We start from the raw sequence: 20161 nt of genomic DNA, 5'->3' as shown, positions 1-20161 counted from the left end.
CACAGCAAAGAAGTGAAAGAACCCATCAAAGGGCTAACAACAAACATCAAAAGCACTAAAACGACACCACTCTACCTGTACCTACTAATTTATCTCTTCTAATAATCCTCTAAATCCCGCAGTGATATTCCAACAGAAACTCCACTGTTTTCTTCTTCTTCTATGCATATTTGAAAAGCTATTCCCCTATATTGTATGTGTTTACTCAGATCATACCTGACAGTCCATTTACTCAGATCATACCTGACAGTCCATGAAGATATCAATATTCCAACTTGAAATTAATCTTCTCCAAAAGATATCTTCAAAATACAGTTCTCCTGCTTCGTTTCTCAACACTGACAGTCCAGATACCTGTTGCTGTTTAAGGCTTCTACACAGTGAAAATACTTACTGGCTTTCTGTGGGAAGTTCCCCTACTCTGTAACTGAACAGCTCTTATTATGCTACTGCATAGAGGTCAGTCTGTTACTGACAAAGATTACGAAGAAGAAAAATAATAATACTTGGCAACTAGATGAAAGGGCATAAAATTTAAGATCTAATGTGCAAGACTAAATACCTGAAGCAAATACAAGAATTGATAAAGAGTTAATTTATCTGAACATTCTTTCCTTCATGGATAGCACTGTACAACAAATTCACCAAGCTGACTTTGTTGGGTCTAAACTGTAACACTATAGATAAAAATATGCTCAAGGCAAAGAATTAGTGAACACTTCTAGTACCTCCTTATTTATTGCTGACTCATTTTGCTCCACATAAGGAAAGTTCCAAAAACTCTATGCAACACAACTCAAAAACGTATTTATTTTTTTTTGTAAAAATGCAAACTGAATTCAATTATTATGAAAAACACATAAGCTTGTAATGTGTTCTTCTCAAATTTGCTGAATTTCCACAAAATAAGGAACTCTAACCTTTCAGTCAGTGTTCATAATTCAGAGTCTGCATCTTTACATTGTTGAAGATTGCTTTTTTTTGAGAAGTGAGAGAATGTAGTTTGTTTTCTGTTTTGCATTTGAAAACTGTTAACAGTTGCTTAATAATTAGCACAGAAATTGGAAGTGTCTATCTTTAATCGGACATTAAGGATAGCAAAAATGCAAATTATAAACAATTTTCCCTTGCATTTTAATGTAAAGATTGATGCAAAAAAATCCTGACAGTATAATGCAAGAACATTTTTTTTTTCTTTTTAAATAGTTTCATCCAAAGAAACAGACATTAAATTAAAAATTAGAAAATTAAAAATTAGAAAATTAAAAAAAAGTACCAATCTAAAATTTCACAAGAATAACTTATATCCTCTGATTTTTGTTTCTGGTTTGAGAAAAATACTTCTGATAAACTATTGTAACATTTAATCATCATCTTTAATACGACAGTTACTAAGTAAAGCATCACACACAGACAGCACTGATGAACTTGCTCCAGGTCAGAGCAGGCCACATTGGTACGAACATAAGATCCACTGGGGGAAGGAACTGGGTGATAAAAAGGAACAATTGTATTAGTTTTATCAGGCTGACTGTGAAGATGCTTTCCTTAGCCAAAAAGAACTTTGAGAAAACATGCATTCACTATATTAAGACAATAAATGCCAAATCATCATTATCTTTATTCTGTGGTCTACATCTATGCAGCCACACTCTTAAAATATCTACAGAACTATCTCTAACGGTCTCCTTCAGGTTTTCAAAAAATGCCTCCCATACATGTGTACTTTATGCCTTACTAAGATTTCATTTGAAGAAACAGCCTCTTGACCTAGGCAAACAGAGGCAGAGCATAAAAAATAAAATAAAATAAAATAAACCACCACATGTTCCAAATAAATTCTAAGCCAGAAACAACTGGTATCAACTTCTTACTTTTTATCATGGAATGATATTTTTTTTTGTGTGTGTGTGTTTCTGTTGTTTTTTTAAATCTTCTCTCCTTCTCTTCGAAAATCTAAATAACCTGATGGACATCTCTTGTCAATTGGAGTAATAGCCAGGTTTATTACTGTGTTTGGAAACACTCTCATTCAAAACTTGAGGACAATACAGAACAGCATGTGAAAGTTCCTGATGACGATAAACATAATTCTGAAAGGGATGTTATTATAGCTGTTCTAAACTACATGTCATCCTCCACAGTTCAGATTGTTTAGAACCTTATGGGATATTGATATGCAATTAGAAGAAAAAATTACAGACTGAATGTAAAGAACTTAAAGACACTGCAAGACTATAATCTATGAAAATATTGCAAGAAAATTTATGAGGGAAAAAATATTAGTTGTTTACAGACTGACAGTTGTACAGGAATAAATTTAATGTGACTGAAGCTATCTTTCAAGGACTGATTTAACTGATATGTTAAATATATTTTTAGTTTACAATTGTGACTTTCAATAACTAAAAACAAAACAGAAAATAACTGATCAAGACAGTGAATGTTTTTTGAAAGGTAGCATGATATAATTTTTCTCTCTATATATTCCTTAAATTATATGGAGAAAACAATCAATTACAAAAAGTACATACACAACGATAACATTCAGTTGATACGTTGCTTTTTTATGCATCTCAGTTTCCCTTTGTTCATTTATTGTCCTCCAATATTTATAAATAACACTATGGAGTGCTACACTTTTTCTTCCTTACTTGAACAGGAAATGATTCTTTGAAGTTTCCCATGTCAAAAATGAATTGGGAATAAAACGCAAGGTGAAGAAAGGTGAAAAAGGGCTCTCTGAGTGCAAATAAGTCTGCCTTGCTATTTGCTTCAGCCTTTCTACTTGTGAATGATCTATTACATACAATTTTCACCAGCTCAGGAAAACAGTTCGAGGAAGATACATGTTTCCTGGCTTCAGATTCAATGGTAATCCATCTTCAAGAAAAACCTAAGAAGACTGATATGCCTCATTTTTACCATTTATCTTGTTCAGTATGACATAGATGCATCTGTTTGTTGAACAGATGGGATTCTGGAGCATTTAAGGACTGTTATTTCATTGAGAAAGACTAGAAGAGGAAAGTTTTTTTTTGTTTGTATGTTTTTTTAATTTTAAATTTTATCAGCATTTTCTCTCTGTCTTACCCAGAATTCTGAACTAGGACAACCTATTTTAGCAGTGTACACAACACTACACTAACAAAAGTATTGTGAGAACATCACTACTCCAGTTACATTTTTCTTCTTTGACCAAGTCTATGTTTCCTAGAAGAGCCAAAGAAAAGCTGTTACATTAGAAACTTACTGGTTTTGGCAGGTGACAGAGGAAGGTGGGGGTGATTACTTTTCTCACTTTACCTTTAATTCATTGTAAACAATAAACATTTAATTTGGTCAACTGTATAACACTTTTGTGTCCTACAACAAGAGATGTTTTATTTTCTTCATCATCTCACACTTCATAAGAAATAAAAAGTTTTTAAAAAAGAGGTTGCTACAGCTTATGTTGAAATGGGGGTTTTGCTTCCAGATTTATTTCTGTGGTCTAAAATAAATCTACTGGTGGGCCATATCATTTTATTGTCCTTCTGAAAGTATTTTATCTCCCATTTTTAATTACTTGCTACAACACTTAATTAGCTTAGACATTATAAACAGAGTATTTTTGGTAATGACTGTATTACTTTCACTGCTGACAGACATTTTTTTTTTTTCTAAGCAGGAGGAAACAAGCTGCACTTATGTCAAAAAGACATTCAGTAATCAAGAATGGAAGATTCCCAAATACAGGAATTATACTATATGCCAAGGATTTACTCTCTCACATTCAGACAAGACAGTTTCTTTTACGGGGACACCACGAATATAAAACTCAATCAGAAACGCATTTCTATGACCTCTAATAAAGTAGGATGGTTTCTCTTTCCAGCCCTCAGACAAGTATTTCCTGGTGCTACTTACTTTGTCTTTCTATACCAATGGGAACTTTTTGTACTATAAAATGTTAATTTACCTCACCCCGTCCCCCTACACACACCTTGAATAATAGGGTGCAGTTGGATATTTAAAAAAATATGAATTGGATATGGATATTTAAAAATATAAATTCTTCTGTTCTGGAAAAAGGTAGGATATTAGTACTCTGTATGGTTATTTGTCCTGGCAGACAGGCAACGTGGCTGTTTTGCTGCTCATAATATTAAAGAGAGACCCTTCATGTTTTTGTTCTTAAAAAAAAAAAAAAAAAAAAAAAAAATCACTCCTTTGGAATGGGAACTACATGGTTGTTATTATATTTTCAGGGATTAACCTTTCTTCATTCAAAGAGCATTGCCTCCCTTTTCTTCTGAGACCCTACCAATTATATCAGAAAAACATCTGGTATAACGGCAGGGTTTGCACCCTCAACAGATCAGTCCTTTGGAAGGACAGTGCAATCCTAGATCTTTTGTATCTTTTGTGGACCATATTTGCTTGTAATGTACCTTGCTAGTATTAGGCTATGGAAGACATAACTTTAGTCACCAGAAAGAAGAGATCAGCACCTGCCTCTGTGACACCTCATGACAAAGTTACAGACTACAGTGAGCCCCCCCCCCCAGTCTCCTGGTCTCTATGCTGTACCCTTAGCTGCTCCTCATACATCTTGCCTTCATGTCACTTCATCATCTTTGTTGCTCTCCTTTGGACACATTTTAGTATTTTTATATCATTCTTATATTGTGGAGCCCCAAACTGCACATAATACTTAAGGTAAGGCTGCACCAATGCTGAGTATAGCTGAGTATAGTGGGACAATACATTTTTTGACCACCTAGCTATGTTGTGCTAAATGGATCCCAGAATACAGTTTATCCTTTTTGCTGACAGGGTACGTTGTTGACTCACACTGAACTTACCACCAAACAAACCCCCCAGCTCCATTCCTACAGGGCTGCACTCCAGCCGGTCGACCCCCAGTCTATAAGTACACCACAGAATGGCTGATGTTGGAAATGACCTCTGGAGGTCATCTGGTCCAACCCTCTGGCTCAATCACATATCTAGAGAAGGCTGCCCAGGACCATATCCAGCTAGCTTTTGAAGATCTCCAAGGAGGAAGACCCCACAACCTCTCTGGACAACCTGTGGCAGTTCTCCTTCACCCAGACACAATAAAGAAGTGCTTCCTGACATTCTGATGGAACTTCTTGTGCTCCAGTTTGTGCCCATTGTTTCTTGCTCTGGCACTGGCAACCACAGAAAAGGACCTGGCTCCACCTTCTCTGCACCCTTATTTAAGGTTATAAAGGGTTAGTTATCCCTTTATCCCTTATTATTCCCTATATATCCTTTCAGTTATTTATACACATTGATAAGATCCCCCCCGATGCTCCTCTTTTCCAGTGTTAGGTCCCAACTCTTTCAGCCTCAGCTCACAGGATTACATCCAGGATTACACTGTTCCAGGTACAGAATCTGGCATTTGTACTTAGTACTGATTCCAAATGTGCATACATAAAAGCAAAACTGTCTTAGAAAACAATAAAACCTATTTTATTTTATTTTATTTTTTTTTTTTTAGTAATCAAGCTGTTGTAATAAGCTGGGCCAACTTTACTAGCTGTGATGCCGGACCTATCTTTTAAAAAACTGTTAGAGAGAGCATGTAAAGTCAAAAAGTCACTTAAAGTTCCAGCTGATGAAAAAATAATTGAAAATACGTTTTACCCTAGCTAGTAAACATAAAGAAGAAAGCAAATGAAATTATGTCATAATTACATTAAACAGTATTCACTAGATATTCTTCCATTACTGGTTTTCTTTAAGTAAGACTGACTAATTACAGACTAAATGCTTGAATTTCACTTTGATTTTTTAGATCAGCAAAACAAGTAGTTTGCAGTAGTTGGAGATTTGCATTTGTGCAGGAGAAAAACCAGATAGTACTCATTTTGGACTCAAACATGTTTCCCCGGACAATACACAAAGCTATTTAAAATCAACTGCACAAGAAGACAGAACTTTGTTCATGTCACTTAGCCAGCAATTAAACTGAATGAGAAGCAGAATCCAGAGATTTAGCTTCAGAGTCAGGGTTTGTAGGATGACAGACAAAGAACATGAGAACTAGATAAACTGTCTTGATCAGGAAAGACTTGTCTTGATATCTCTGCCTAAGTTGATGGTACTGGAGTGAAGACGAGGACACAGTAAGTATCCCAGATGGGAAAAAAAAAATGTTTAACAGGAAACTGGTCATTTTAACCGCTCCTTGATCAGCAGGTCAAATGCACACTTTCACAGTGTCTCAAAGAAATGTCCTCTGTTCTTGAAGATCATCCTAAGCAATGCAGACTTTACAGCAACTCTTATAACCTTCTAGGAAATAATCTGCCTAGAGATCCAGCAAAATATTTTGCAGTCCTGATAAAGGTGATGCAGTGATAGAATCTATGACAGCATGATATACTTCCAGAATATAAATGCTTCCTAAGAGCAGAAGAGGCGAACTCCTCCCTCCTGTTTTTAAGGAATCTGGTTGTCATGCCAACAGCTACAGAGCGGCAGGCTGCAGCGACAGCTAATGATGATGTTTCTTACAGCTTGCCTGAGAGGTTGTTCAGGGCAGCAGCACAGTCTCACCAGATACTGTGTATGCTCATATTTATGGCTTATGTAATCATTTTGTCTCCTGCTTCCCAAATCAGGTACTTGACTTCCCAGCAAGGATAGAGCTGACATTTTTGATAGTATGCTTGTGTGCATATTGGCCTTGACGTGTTATCTTTCCTTTACGGATCTGCTATGAAGCCTACACTTACATAGGTGGGACCCTAACTAGACTCTTCAGTGCTTGCTGTATCAGTAGAGGGATCAGGGTCTAGCTGAGAAGCAGCAGGTACCTGGTCTCTACAGTATAGTGTGGCTGCTGATTGAGGCAAAACCTCTTAGAAAAGAAGAGATGAAGTCAACCTGCCAATAAAGATAAAAACAGAGAGATAGCTCAAGTGCTGGATATTGATATTAGCAAACTGACTTATTAGTCAGAAATGCAAAGTTTTGTTCTGCAAAGGCCCATTAGAGGAGAGCTATAAAGCTATTAAGAGCAGCTACAGCATAAGAAAAAATAAAGGACAACCCTTGCTGCTAATAAACAAGTCCTGTTTTTCTGTAACATTGCAATAAAGGCAGAATTATCCAGTACCTGCAGAATGGCATGATACATAGGTAAAAGAGTGTGTTACGAATTAAAGTACTATTCTTTAATTTGAATTTATTAGCTCTTTTATTTTTTCTTCTTCGAGTTTTACTCATATGAGTAGTTCACTGCATTTCTCGGGAAATGACTAATTCAAATTGTCCATACAATATGCATAATTGTCTTTTTACTTAAAAATTACAGGGGCAAAGGCACAATGTACAAATTAACAGATTTTTTAAATTAGCTTATTAACCATCTATGGTAGTTTTACTTATTTAAAGACTTGCTTGAAAATGTTTTACAAGATTACTCTTATCTTTTTCCTCAGCTCTCCTGAGCTGTTACTTCAGAAAAAGTAAAAAAACAAATCATTTCTTAAAGAAGTGTTGGTGGTGGGAAGACAATGTTTGTTAACAAAGAACTGTTTTACACACACACACACACACACGAAAGCCAGATGCAAAAACTCAGGAAAATTGATTTAAGATTTTCAGTATCCACACAATGGGGGATTTTTTATTCTTAACCTTCATAAGATTGTTAACACTAAAAATCTGGTTCATTTGAATAAAAAGTTTGAAAAATATTAGTAGTTCCTACAATTGCATTTGTTTCAATACTCTCAAATGTAGAGATGTTACCTGAAAAGGAGTTAAGTTAAAACACATACACAACAGTCACAGTAGTGTCCACAATGCAAAATGTATCTGACTTAGCGTTTACTTAGCTAATTTGAAAACAGATTTAACAACTCAGTGGAGAAGGAAGGATTTTTTTTTTAAACAGAGTTACACGCCATGTTGAAAAATTGATAGTCTGCATGCCACCTTGACTTTAGCATGACCTCAGTTATCAGAGCAAGTACTAATCAGTTTAAAATCCAACAAGAAAATTTTTAAAAATATTAAGGAAATCTAACAGTTAAATATATTTCTCTGTAGAGTTTTAAATTGACTGTTAGAGAAGGCTTTGGAGAACAGACCAATGAACTTTTATTATAAACGACATAGAATAGGCTGAATCTGCCCGAGTACAAGGATGGATTAGATGACTTGTAGAGGGCTGATATTTTTCAACAGTAAAGAAATGAAGGTGAACTTTAGAAGCAAACCAAGGTGTAAAGCAGAGAAGTCCAAGCTAAATTCTATGAGTATTCTATAAATACTATAGAATACAGAGTATTCTATAAACACTCTGTGCCACAGCCAGAGTATTCTGTCACTGAAAATAACCAGTTAAAATGACAGAGTGCATATATATATATATTTATATACATACACACACAGACACGTATGTACTATACTGTGAACACTTCCACTGTAGGAAAGGGTAAATATTGAAGAATCCAGAGGGGAGTTCACGTTTCTAGGTCTTGCTTCACCGATGACTACTTGAAAACTCATCTAGTTTCATCGTTTTCTGCTGACGTGTAATTCAAAACTTTGCTCACGTAAACTTCACACCCAGCAGCTGAATCTGGATCAGCTCTTAGCACAGCATCTCACAATGCACTCTCACAATAACTTTTATAACTAAAGTATGCTAGATTTCTACCCATCTTCATACACAAAAACTATATTCAAGTCGGTACCAAGGGTAATTATTTTACAACAAAATATACTATGCCAAACCATGTAGATGAGCTTTGCACATACAGTAACTTTACTAATACATTTTAGAAATAAAAGCATTACCAAATTTGCTGTTTTTGAAAATATTTCCTTCAACTCCTTACTACCACTCTGAAAAGGCATGTGTATAGGAATTCAATAAACATGTATTTTGCAGAAAAATGCAAAAATTCTCAAGTGCAAAAAAAATCATGGAATCTTTACTTTTAGGTCTTAAATTCAAGTAACATATCATTTATCACGATTTTTGACCTTAGTGGAGCCAAAAAAAGCTCAGGATTTGGAAATGAACGACCAAGAGAGGAAGAACACTTCTGTGAGAGCTTCCAAATTCTTAGCAAGATTAAGATTCAGATACTAAAAAAAGTTTTTTTTTTTTTAAATATAGCTTCTACAGCACAGGAAACTTCAATATACACTGATTACCACTCTTCTCCACTGCAAAAGAACGTATATTAAAGACAACATTTACTGAAGTACCGAAAGACAGAAAAAATGTAAGATTCATGGCAACAGAATAGTTGCAGTAGAAAGTTATCACTGTTCTGATTCAATGTTTAGTAACATTGACTTAATTTTCATCAAAACAGCTTAGAAGTTATTAATGCCTTGAACATAGTTGCAAATGCTGAATAACAGTCATATGTGGGTCTTAACTATTACATTGTGCTGTCGCTTGTGCAACTGTGCAATCTTCAATAAAAACATAAGAAAACAAATAAACTTCAACTGCAAAAGACAACAATAAATAAATAAATAAAATAAAACAAAGGGGTTACCCTACCCGCAGCCACTGTTTCTCTGTGAGAGCATCACTGTAGTCCACATCCCTGCGTTGACGGGATCCTCTTCCAAATATTTTTTCTTCCTCTTCTTCACACGTGAGCCTTTCAACTTCAGCATCATCCTTAATAATCCAGGATGGCAATTCATCCTCCTCCATCAAGCGAGGCTTGCGCTTGGGGTTTCTGGCATCCTCTCTACGACGATCCATGTCCATACGCTATAATGGCAGTTGGGAAAGGATACAACATTTATAAGGGCAACTATTAAATGAACCAATGGAATTCCCAGCTACCTAAAAATAGCTGGAACTTTAAACCAAATCCCTCACAGGTATTTCCCTTCCATCAGCCCAATACTTCTAAAATGCAACTATACAAAGAAGTAGCTACACTTGATAGTTGATTTTCAGTCAAGTTCACTACTCCATAGCTAGCTTAATCTGAGGTAAGTGCAGAGCAAAACAAAGTAGATTACAAGAACACAAAGAAGCTGTTAGTTAAAAAAACCTCGTTTTCCACACAAGTTTTGTGGTTTCTTTGTATTCATAAACGTGATCTGAGAATACTATTATTTCTTTTTAACATCCCCACAACGTGTTTTTATTACTTAACTAAGAAAAGTAACTGACAACACACTAGTTTGGTGAATCTGAATATCAGAGGACATAAATTTAACAGGTGTTATTAGAAAAAAAAGAATTGAGAAAGAATTAAGAAACTCAGAGAAAAGACTGCCTACTTAGTGCCAGAAAGCCAACTAACTCAAACAGAGAATTTTTACTTCTGCTGTATTAGGCAAAAAATCAAATCACATACAAAAATATTACATAAGATTGAAGTGTTAAGAATATTAGAAGTATAATGTTGTGCTTAGACTTTAAGCTGAAAATGAAATAATCGCAAATTCATTTCAAGTATGGTGAGCAATTACCTCATAAAATAGATATGGATACTCAGAATCCATTCCAATGAACTACTGTGGACTCAGTGAGGTGGTTTATAGTACTCCCAGGAAAGCATTTATCTCTATCTACAGACTATATGCTCCTGTGAATCTCATTTAGATTACTTACACAGTCCAAATCAGATAATAGGTATATCCTTTTCAAATACACCTTTTGAAGAGTTATACAGGATTCATTAAAATAAAACCCCAAGGTACTCAATTTAAAAACACCAATTCATACAGACAACTACTGCTGTATTGCTGTTTTGAATTCTAGGAGTTAAATTCTATCAGCACAACTATTGTATTAGCACCCATTTTTCTGAGAGGCCTATAATTTCACTTTATTGAAAGTTTTTACATAAAGAATCTTTAGACAAAAGATAACTTAAAGTTTTTGTTCCCATTTATGAATTTTGCCAGGAATAGTAACCCTTCCTGAAGCATACTATTAAGAAAAGACAAGAGTTGTACAGGTCACATTGAAACACTGACTTCTGCCTCTGAATTTTGCCTACACTTTTTACTACGTGATGAAAAAGCAGAAATGTTGTAATTTGCATTGAATGCAAAAAGTAGGACAACAGTGAGGTCTGAGGCTATCTAGAGTTTTTACCTACGCATGTGGAGCCACCAAAAGGTATGGGAAAAAAAAAAATCAATTTGTACACATCCTTTTTCTGTGTACATAGCTAAAAATACATGGTGAACTCTACAAGTACTTCTAAGGATCTATGTCAAAGAATACTTTTAACCTAAGAAGTGACAACATAAAAGAGGTTTCTCGGCTTCTTGAGAAATCAACCTGCTCTCTCACCTATTGTTTTGGAACTGGTTACTTCAGATAAACATATTTAATTTATATAAGGAAAACACATGCTTTTGCACCTCTAAGCCTAGTTCAATAAACAAACCAAAACTTTTTTCCTGGATACCACAGCTGGCTGAATTCTGATTACATCTGCACAACATCAACAGAGGGAATGAGGCTGCCTGGGTAACACTAAGATAAGGAAAATACAAACCTATCTTTATGCTCTATGTATGACCTAAAATATTGATAAAAAGAACACGAACAACCTTGGCTGCCAAACTTGTTTTTCAGACTTTCCTTTTATAATTGAACAGACTTTTTCTAATAAATTGAAAACAAATTTTTTATTAACAATTAATATATTTCTTAGCCATTAACATTTAACTTTTGTTTCTATGTTCAATATTTTCAAATCCCTGACTTTCAAAGCACATTAACTTTGCATCTTCAAATTTTTATTACCTACTACCAGTTCTTTACTCTCCTTTAAAACCTTTCCTATAGATTAATATGATAAACATAATTTAAGCACATGCAGTGATAAAACTGTCTTCAGTCTAGGTCCCTCAACTGTTTGCTTGAATGGCTGTAAATAACTTTTGAATGAAATCCAAAAGGATAGAGTCACAGAAATTTCTGGAAAACAGCCATAAATTAATCAGCTACTTCTCTTCAAGGATTAGTTCTTTCCTTCTGGATCTGAAGAGAAAGCACTAAGAAAGCATTTCCAGCAGTAGATCTGTTTTCACACAACTCAGGCTACCTCTTTATTGCCTGGATTTCTGATACACTGATACAACAAGCTTACATTGATCGTTATGCACCATGTACATTCAGCTAGTGAGGACAGCTACAGTAGGAGCAAGAGTCCTATGGTACATGCACAAACAAGCTGTGATGGAGAACATAAAGGACGTCAACCAGATTAGTCTTTTTGAGTTTTGTCATGTAAAAAGACGAGTGTCTTTAAGCACTCCTTTTCCATGCAGCTTATCTTCAGGGATTTCAGTTCTTCTAAGATAACATTAAATACTGCGATGATAAAATGCACGCACAGCCATGTGGGAGAATATGGCCTTTATCAATTGTGCCCTTGAAGAACAGTTACTTATATAAGCATGTCCCCTGAACACTTATGTTACAGCCATGTTTTACAGATGAATACTTGAGCAGTCACCAAGAAATTAAAAAGTTGTGGTCCTATTAATGGTGTTTCAGTAGATACCACCTCCTGATACACTTTCATTCACACACGTCTGTGTTGTTCAATCTTGCAGAAAAAGAATCATAGAATCATAGAATATCCTGAGTTGGAAGGGACCCTTAAGGATCATCAAGTCCAACTCTTGACACCGCACAGGTCTACCCAAAAGTTCAGACCATGTGACTAAGTGCACAGTCCAATCTCTTCTTAAATTCAGACAGGCTCGGTGCAGTGACCACTTCCCTGGGGAGCCTGTTCCAGTGTGCAACCACCCTCTCTGTGAAGAACCCCCTCCTGATGTCAAGCCTAAATTTCCCCTGCCTCAGCTACGTAGAATGAAAGAAGCTTACGTAGAATGAGAGGGGATGGTACTTTCTCCTCTACTTAAATATTTTAAGTATTTTTTCTGCTGCTGTGCAGGTGACTCTTGAAGTCACCAATCCACCAGCAACCAACACATTAAACAGATGCTAAAATGTGAAGGCCATTTCTACTCTGACATTTTAACAATTACTCCATTAATGTTCTAATAGCACTAACAAGAAGGGAAGTGCTAACATAAAGTGAGTTCCCCACATCTGAATCGCTGTCACTAGCTCTACTTCGGTAATTTTTCAACGGTTCTATTGCAGAAGGGATGAAGCTAACAGCCCTTGACAAAACCACAGCAAACCCCAGCTAACTCACAGAGACCAGCACTATCAGTCTACTAATTTACTATCTTGCTCAGTTTCTGTAGTTGTCTTTGCCAATATCATAGCAAAAAAGAGAGAAGAAATGTCTAAAAAATAAAAGCATGTTGTAGAACTACTAAGCCAAACAGTGACTTTCAATTTTAAACTGTCTTATGTCATGCCAAAATCTTCCTCCAGCAGACTGGCATTGTTCCACTACTGTCTGCAAGGATCTCTGAAGTCTGTCTTGTGAGGAAATCTGCATTTAAGTAGATTGTTCTTCTTTCCTCAGATAAACATTTCAAGTAAATAAAACTATTCCTCTAACGAGGTTTTCCAACACTGAAATGATAAAAAGTTAAAACCTTTGCTAAAAACGCTAGAAAAGATATTCTACTTATGATTGTATCATTCTTACCATGAAGAGATCGAATTCCTCCTCACGTCGAGCAATCATCTGATTCAGAGTCTCATCGTCAGGAACCTCATCTTCCTCCTGGTCACACAGATGGATAAAGGCATTAGGAAAGAAGCTTTCATGTTCAACATGAAGCAGCAGTCTGCATCATGTCAGCATCATACTGAGCCTCCCTCCTTCTGTCAGGAGGCATATGAAACACTAAGAACAAAACTAAAACTTTTAACACGTTCAGCAATTCAAAAGTAATGCAAAATAGACATCATAAGAGACAATTGGGACTTATTACTACTTTCATAAATTGAGAATGAGGAAATGAGCAAACATGTAACCAGGAAATTTTGGTTTGTGGTTTTCCTGGGTCAGAAGCACAGCTAGTGCTTCAGTTAAAATATATGCACTTCTGTTCTGCTGTTCTACAGTACTGCCTCAGAAGTACTGTTCTGTACAATGAGGTCTTTGCTGTCAAAGCAAGGAGACTGAAAACGGTCCTAAATTAAAAAAAAAAAAAAAAAAAAAAAAAAAACCAACAACACCCTGTCACTGGATTGGGGGAAAAAAAAAGATTGCTGAATCCCTCTGTCTCTTGATCATCAGCTGCTTACGAAGTGAGATGCTAACCTCTGTCTTCAGACAAAAATAATTATTTCATAAAAGTAGAAACATTCCTTGGAAAAACAAATCAGAAGTCTAGAATTCAACTAAGTTAAATAGCTATTACAACTAGGCTCCAGAACGTTAATTTTCCCTCTTGAAATTATTTTGCAAACACATTTCAAACTTGACAACAGGTTAATACAAGCTACAGACTAGTTCCATCATAGGGCTTATTGACCCTATGTTACAGTATGCTGCAGACACACCATTTTTGATGAAAATTTATGTTCATTATTTAGTGAAATGGGAGTATAGAATGCTGCAAATAAAGCCTAAAATTGTGTAGCATTCTTTCTTTCCCCAAAATAAACAACAGAAAGCCTGTGTATATACCCACACCTCCAATTTTCCCACCAGTGGTAAGACATCTTCACCTCAGAAAAGAGTACAATTTTTATTAAAGCAATTCCTACCACTTTTGTAACTTAAGGTGCATATAATTTAATCATGAAATAAGAAACTAGAAAAGCAAGACAGTTCTCACTCCTAGTCAAATGCTCCTTCACAGAAAAAAAATCTACATATCTCTTCTGCATCTTTTATGATCAGTGAAGAAAGTTACCCCATGAAAGTTTCACATGCTTCCTTTCACCTTAAATGGAGTAACTCGTGACTTTAAAAAAAAAAAAAAGGCACACAAAAGGGATCCCATTGCAAAAACTGTAATAGCACCAACTGTATCATGTGTTGTTAGTCCAAATAATCATGTTGCCAACTAGGTAGGTATCACAGAATGGTCTGGGTTGGAAGGAACCTTAAAGATCACTCAGTTCCAAACCCCTGCCGTGGGCAGGGACACCTCCCACCAGACCAGGTTGCTCAAACCCCATCCAGCCTGGCCTTGCCCTAAGGGATGGGGCATCCACAACTTCTCTGGGCAAACTGTTCCAGTGCCTGACCACCCTCAAGGTGAAGAATTTCTTCGTAATATACAATCTAAATCTACCCTCTCTTAGTTTAAAGCCACTACTCCTCATCTTGTCACTACGCTTCTCGACAAAGAGTCCCTCCCCAGCTTTCCTGTAGGTCTCCTTTGATAATGGAAGGCTGCTATAAGGTCTCTCTGGAGCCTTCTTTCCTCTGTGCTAAATAACCCCAACTTGCTAAGCCTGGCTTCATAGGAGAATTGTTCTGGTCCTGTGATTGTGATCCACTCTAGCAGGTCTATGTCTTTCTTGTGCTGCAGGTCCCACAGCACAACATGGTACTCCAAGGAAGGGTCTCATGACAGCAGAGATGATGGGGAGAATCACCTCCCTCAACCCGCCAGTTATGCTTATTTTGGTTATGGTTGGCTTTCTGGGCTATGAAATGGTGGATTGGTGGACGAAAAGCCTAACATGAGCTGCTCTCCATCTTCTCATTCTCCAGCCTGTTTCATGTTTGAGATTGCCCCAACCCAGGTGCAGGACCTTGCATCAGCCTTACTGACTGCACATTTTTCACACAGGCCCATCTCTCATGCCTGTCCAGATCCCTCTGGTTGGCATCCCTTCCCTCCAGCAAGTTGACCACACCACAGAGCTTGGTGTGCAAAACTGCTAAGGGTGCACTTGTCCATGTCACTAATGATGTTTGACAGGGCCAGTCTCAATATTCCTGAGGAAAACCACGCATCACTGTTTTCCACCTAGATATCAAGCCCTTGACTGAAACTCTTTGAGTGCGACCATCCAGATAATTCCTTATCCACCAAGTGGTCCATCCATCAAATCCATGTCTCTCCAACTTGAAGACAAGGATACCACAACAGCATGAAATATTTTGCACAAGACAGGTAGTTAATGCTAGTTAACTTATGCACTGATGCTGTAACCCCATTGTAGAAGGCCACCAAACTTGTTAAGCATGATCTGCTTTTGTGAAGCCATACTGGCGGTCACCAGTTTCCAGGAAGATCTACTCCATGATCTTGCTGGGTCCAGAGGTGAGACTGAGTGGCCTATAGTTCTCCAGTTTTTTTTCCCTTTTTAATAACTGGACTTACATTTCACCTTTTCCAGTCACTGAGATCTTTGCCAGACTGCCAAGACTTCTCAAATATTTTAATGGATAGTGGATTAGTAAATATTTTGACGGATAACGTCTTAGCAAATTCATCTGTCAGTTCCCTCAGGACCCTTTGATACATCTCATCAGGCCTCATGGACTTGTGCACCTCTAGGTTGCTTAAATGATCTCACACCTGATCCTCTCCTACAGTGGGCGGTTCTTCATTCTCCCAGGCACTGCCTTTATCTTCTGTGATACAAGACGCATGCCTAGAACACTTGCCAGTGAAGACCGAAGCAAAGAAATTCAAAGAATACCTCAGCCTTCTCTGTATCCCAGGTAATCAGGTCTCCCGTTTCATTCAGGAGAGGGCCCACAATTTCCTGAGTCTTACTTTCATCACCGATACACTTACAGAAGCCCTTCTTGTTCCCCTTGACTTCCCCAGCCAGATTCAATTCTCTAGGCTACAGCTTTCTTAACTTGATCCCTGGCTGATCAGACAATTTATCTGAATGCCTCCTCGGTTACCTGTCCTTGTTTCCACCCTCTTCAGGTTTCCTTTTTATGTTTGGTCAGGAAGTTCTTTGTTCATCCACGAAGGCCTCCTGGAATTTTTGCCTGACTTCCCATTTGCTGCTATGCATTGATCTTGAGCTTGGAGCAGGTCATCCATAGCCAGCTTTCTTAGGTCCCTCTTCCCTCCAGAGTTTTATTCCATGGTACTTTACCAAGCACATCCTTGAAGAAGCCGAAGTCAGCTCTCCTGAAGTTCAGGGTTGTGAGCTTGCAATGTGTCCCCCCTTGGTGTCCTAAGGATCTTGAACTCTACTATTTCATGGTCACTTCAGCCAAGGCTGCCCTTGAGCTTCACAATCCCTGTAAGCCCCTCCTTATCGGTGAGAATGAAGTCCAGCTTAACTCCTCTTCTTTTTGTTTCCTCTGTCACTTGGAGAAGGAAGTTATCATCAATGCACTCCAGGAACATCCTGGATTGCTTATGCTCTGCTGTGTTGTCCCTCCAGCAGATATTGCAGTGGTTCAAGGTCCCCATGAGGACCAGGACCAGGGCTTGTGAATGTGAGACTTCTCCAGTCTTTAAAGAGCCATTATCAGCTCAGTCTTCACGATCAGGTAGCCTGTAGCAGACCCCCATATTATAATGTCACCCGTCCCTGCCCTCAGTTTAATCTTAACCCATAAACTCTCATCCAGCTCCTCATCCATCCCCAGGCAAAGCTCCAGGCACTCCTGTTGGTCAATACCATATAGAGACATCACTTCCTCAAATCCCCTGCCTGTCCTTTCCTGAAGAGCCTGTATCCTTCCATTACTAAATGAATTACATTACCAAATGGATTTTATGAACACCATTGCCAACAAAAAAAATTCTCCATGAATTTTTCCTTCTAATCATGTCACGCATTCATATTATTCAAATGTATCTTTCTGAATACACAGAAATGATCTCTTTTTTTATATTTAGTTATGCTATAAGTGGAAAAAAGAGTAAACAGGAGAGCAAAGAAAAAAGAAAAGTTAGGGGAATTTGATGCTGCATTTAGAAGAACTAAAAAGCAAGAACAAGCAGAACATGGTGCTCTTCATACCTGAGTGAAAAGCTTTGGAATGCAAGTTTAAAGCTCGCTTAGCATTGAAATATGTAACTGGCCAGTCACTAAGCAATCTCTTTATTAGATGTACTGGTCCATATTTGCAGGTCAAAGTTCTTTCGAAATTCATAATTTTTGACTGGTAAGATTTACTTTTTCTTGTCAATCTCACTGATTTGACACTCAAAATTTATCTCATATGCTGTTGCAGTGAAGAAGCAATGATTGATCAATGCAGGGTGGTGCACATTCAATCCCTCTTACTCCCTCAAATGTTTCAGTGTTTGGGCAAAGTTTTGCATAGTCTCTGCTCATAGAGAAATTTTACTTTGCCAAAGCTTTAAAGACCTATTCTACTATTCTGAGGATATTGTTTTGTTTCTGTTTTTGTTTTTCTTTTCATTGTGCTTTTTTTTTTTTTTTAAATTAATAACATGTAAGACAGAGTTGCTACTACAACTTAACCTTTGGGGATTTTTTTCATGTTTCAAACATAAAACATCTGGAAGAAAGCTGTTCCTTTTTTAAAACTCACACATGTATTTTGTAAGTGTATATATACCTCAGAATATATACAGAATGTGTGTCTGTGTACGACAGGAAACAGGAAGAAGAGGTGTATGGGAATACAGGAAATTTCAAAAGTTAAATAAAAGCATCCTGTGCCTAAGAAAATGGCATAATCTATAACAAATCACCAAAAGTCCTTCAAAAGAGTGTAAGAAACAGCTTGAAGTCTTTGTCATCTGAACTAGTGCAGCTCTATGCATGTGTGTATATGCACATTTACTGAATTTTAATTACTTGATGATGTCTGAAGTCTTTTCTACAGTTTAATTTTATTGTATTTTTCTCTACAGTCAGAACTATACAGAAATAGAAAACGGAACAGTTATGAAGGCAGATCAGGATTTTGAAAGGATGATGAAAATAATTACAAACTAAAAAAGCCTTTCAATAGGCTTTTCAGTAAGTTCATGAAGCCACAAAACTAGTATCAAGTGACTGATACTGCATTACTCGTCTAATCTACAGTGTGTCCCATGCATATGAAAATACAATCGTAATAATGGTAAGGAAATGAATTGTTTTAACCATCCCATTACTTATTACTTTCACCTATGAAAGTATCAGAACTGTTCCAATAGAACATTTTCATAGACAACATCTTCATTATGGCTACAGTCCATATGGAATATTTTCAAAGGCTTGTATGAAGAGAAAAAAGCAAAACCCTGAGCTGTAACATTTTCTAATGACAATGTAATTGTTTCAAAACTATTGCCAAATACTTCTAAGCAGCCTGGACAGTGAAATTCTATACATTTTCAGCAACAGAAAACATACTTAAAAGAAAATAGATTAATGAAAAATAGTATATAAAAACATGTTTAGAACCTGTGTTCTTAGAGTATATGGATGACAGACCAGCTCAAATTATTCTCCACGGTATTTTAAGCAATTGTATGTTAGAACAGTTAATCTCTAATTGCCTAGGCAGTAATTCTTTTCAAACAAAATTGATGTTTTTCAAACCTATCTTGCTACACAATTTGTTTAACAGCCCAACATGAAGGATAACAATGTTAAGCTAGAGTCAGAAGTATTTGGTTATATTACTAATCTATATGCCTGATTTTATGTATATGGGTAATGGATCTTTTAAACTGTTATTACAAAATAATTGCAATAATGTCATATATATAAAGAAGAAAAAAGAGAACTTATTAAAGTTTGAAAGAAACAGTTTAGGCAAGTAATTAGAATCAGCTAATTAATATGATCAAGACCATGGAATTGTTTTCTAGATTTTTAGACAACTAAAAAGAGCACTCCATGTACAGTTTATTTCTTGTAAGTCAGTATATTTTAATAAAATTATCAGATGAACTGTTAGAAGATCAGTCCTCTAGAATTTTATGTGAACCTATTTTTGTAAATGAGCATACCTTGCTAATTTCAAATACTGAAGTGTAAATCAGTAAAGCATACAAAGCAGTCTCAAAAATGGTTGTCTGTCACTCTGCATTTAGAATTCAGTTTGGTGGGTTCCAACATCCTCGTCTATGCTAATTCTGGTTTTCTGAAGAAACACGTTATCAACTAGAATTTTATTATTTAATTTATTGGAATTGAGCAACTCCAAAGCAATTTATATATAGCCTGGTAATGTCTCTGCCTTCATTATACTGGAGATGTGGTCATCACAAGAAACTGCAGTATGTGGGACACACAACACAAACAAAAAGTGTGTTTCTAGGTAAGTTACGCCTCAGTCCTTTTCAGAATTGATTA

At 36.5% G+C, this 20161-nt stretch overlaps 1 protein-coding gene across 8 annotated transcripts in view; it reads right to left on the bottom strand.

Annotated features, from left to right (window-relative positions):
• The window catches only part of SMARCA2 (SWI/SNF related BAF chromatin remodeling complex subunit ATPase 2), a 120238-nt gene that overhangs the window by 25397 nt on the left and 74680 nt on the right, over positions 1-20161 (bottom strand). For 7 of the 8 annotated variants that reach the window (XM_038169745.2, XM_038169747.2, XM_038169748.2 and 4 more), the window contains 2 exons: positions 13605-13682; positions 9548-9766 (listed from right to left, as the gene is read on the bottom strand). In XM_038169745.2, the coding sequence (XP_038025673.1) occupies positions 9548-9766; positions 13605-13682 (297 nt within the window). Of the gene's footprint in view, positions 1-243; positions 386-9547; positions 9767-13604; positions 13683-20161 lie in introns of those variants that run through there. The other variant, XM_038169751.2, reaches the window with a different exon arrangement.

Source organism: Anas platyrhynchos, chromosome Z, assembly GCF_047663525.1.
Source record: "Anas platyrhynchos isolate ZD024472 breed Pekin duck chromosome Z, IASCAAS_PekinDuck_T2T, whole genome shotgun sequence".
NCBI lineage: Eukaryota > Metazoa > Chordata > Aves > Anseriformes > Anatidae > Anas > Anas platyrhynchos.
The sequence above is the reverse complement of the archived record's forward strand: the minus strand, read 5'-3'. Positions and strand labels throughout refer to the sequence as shown.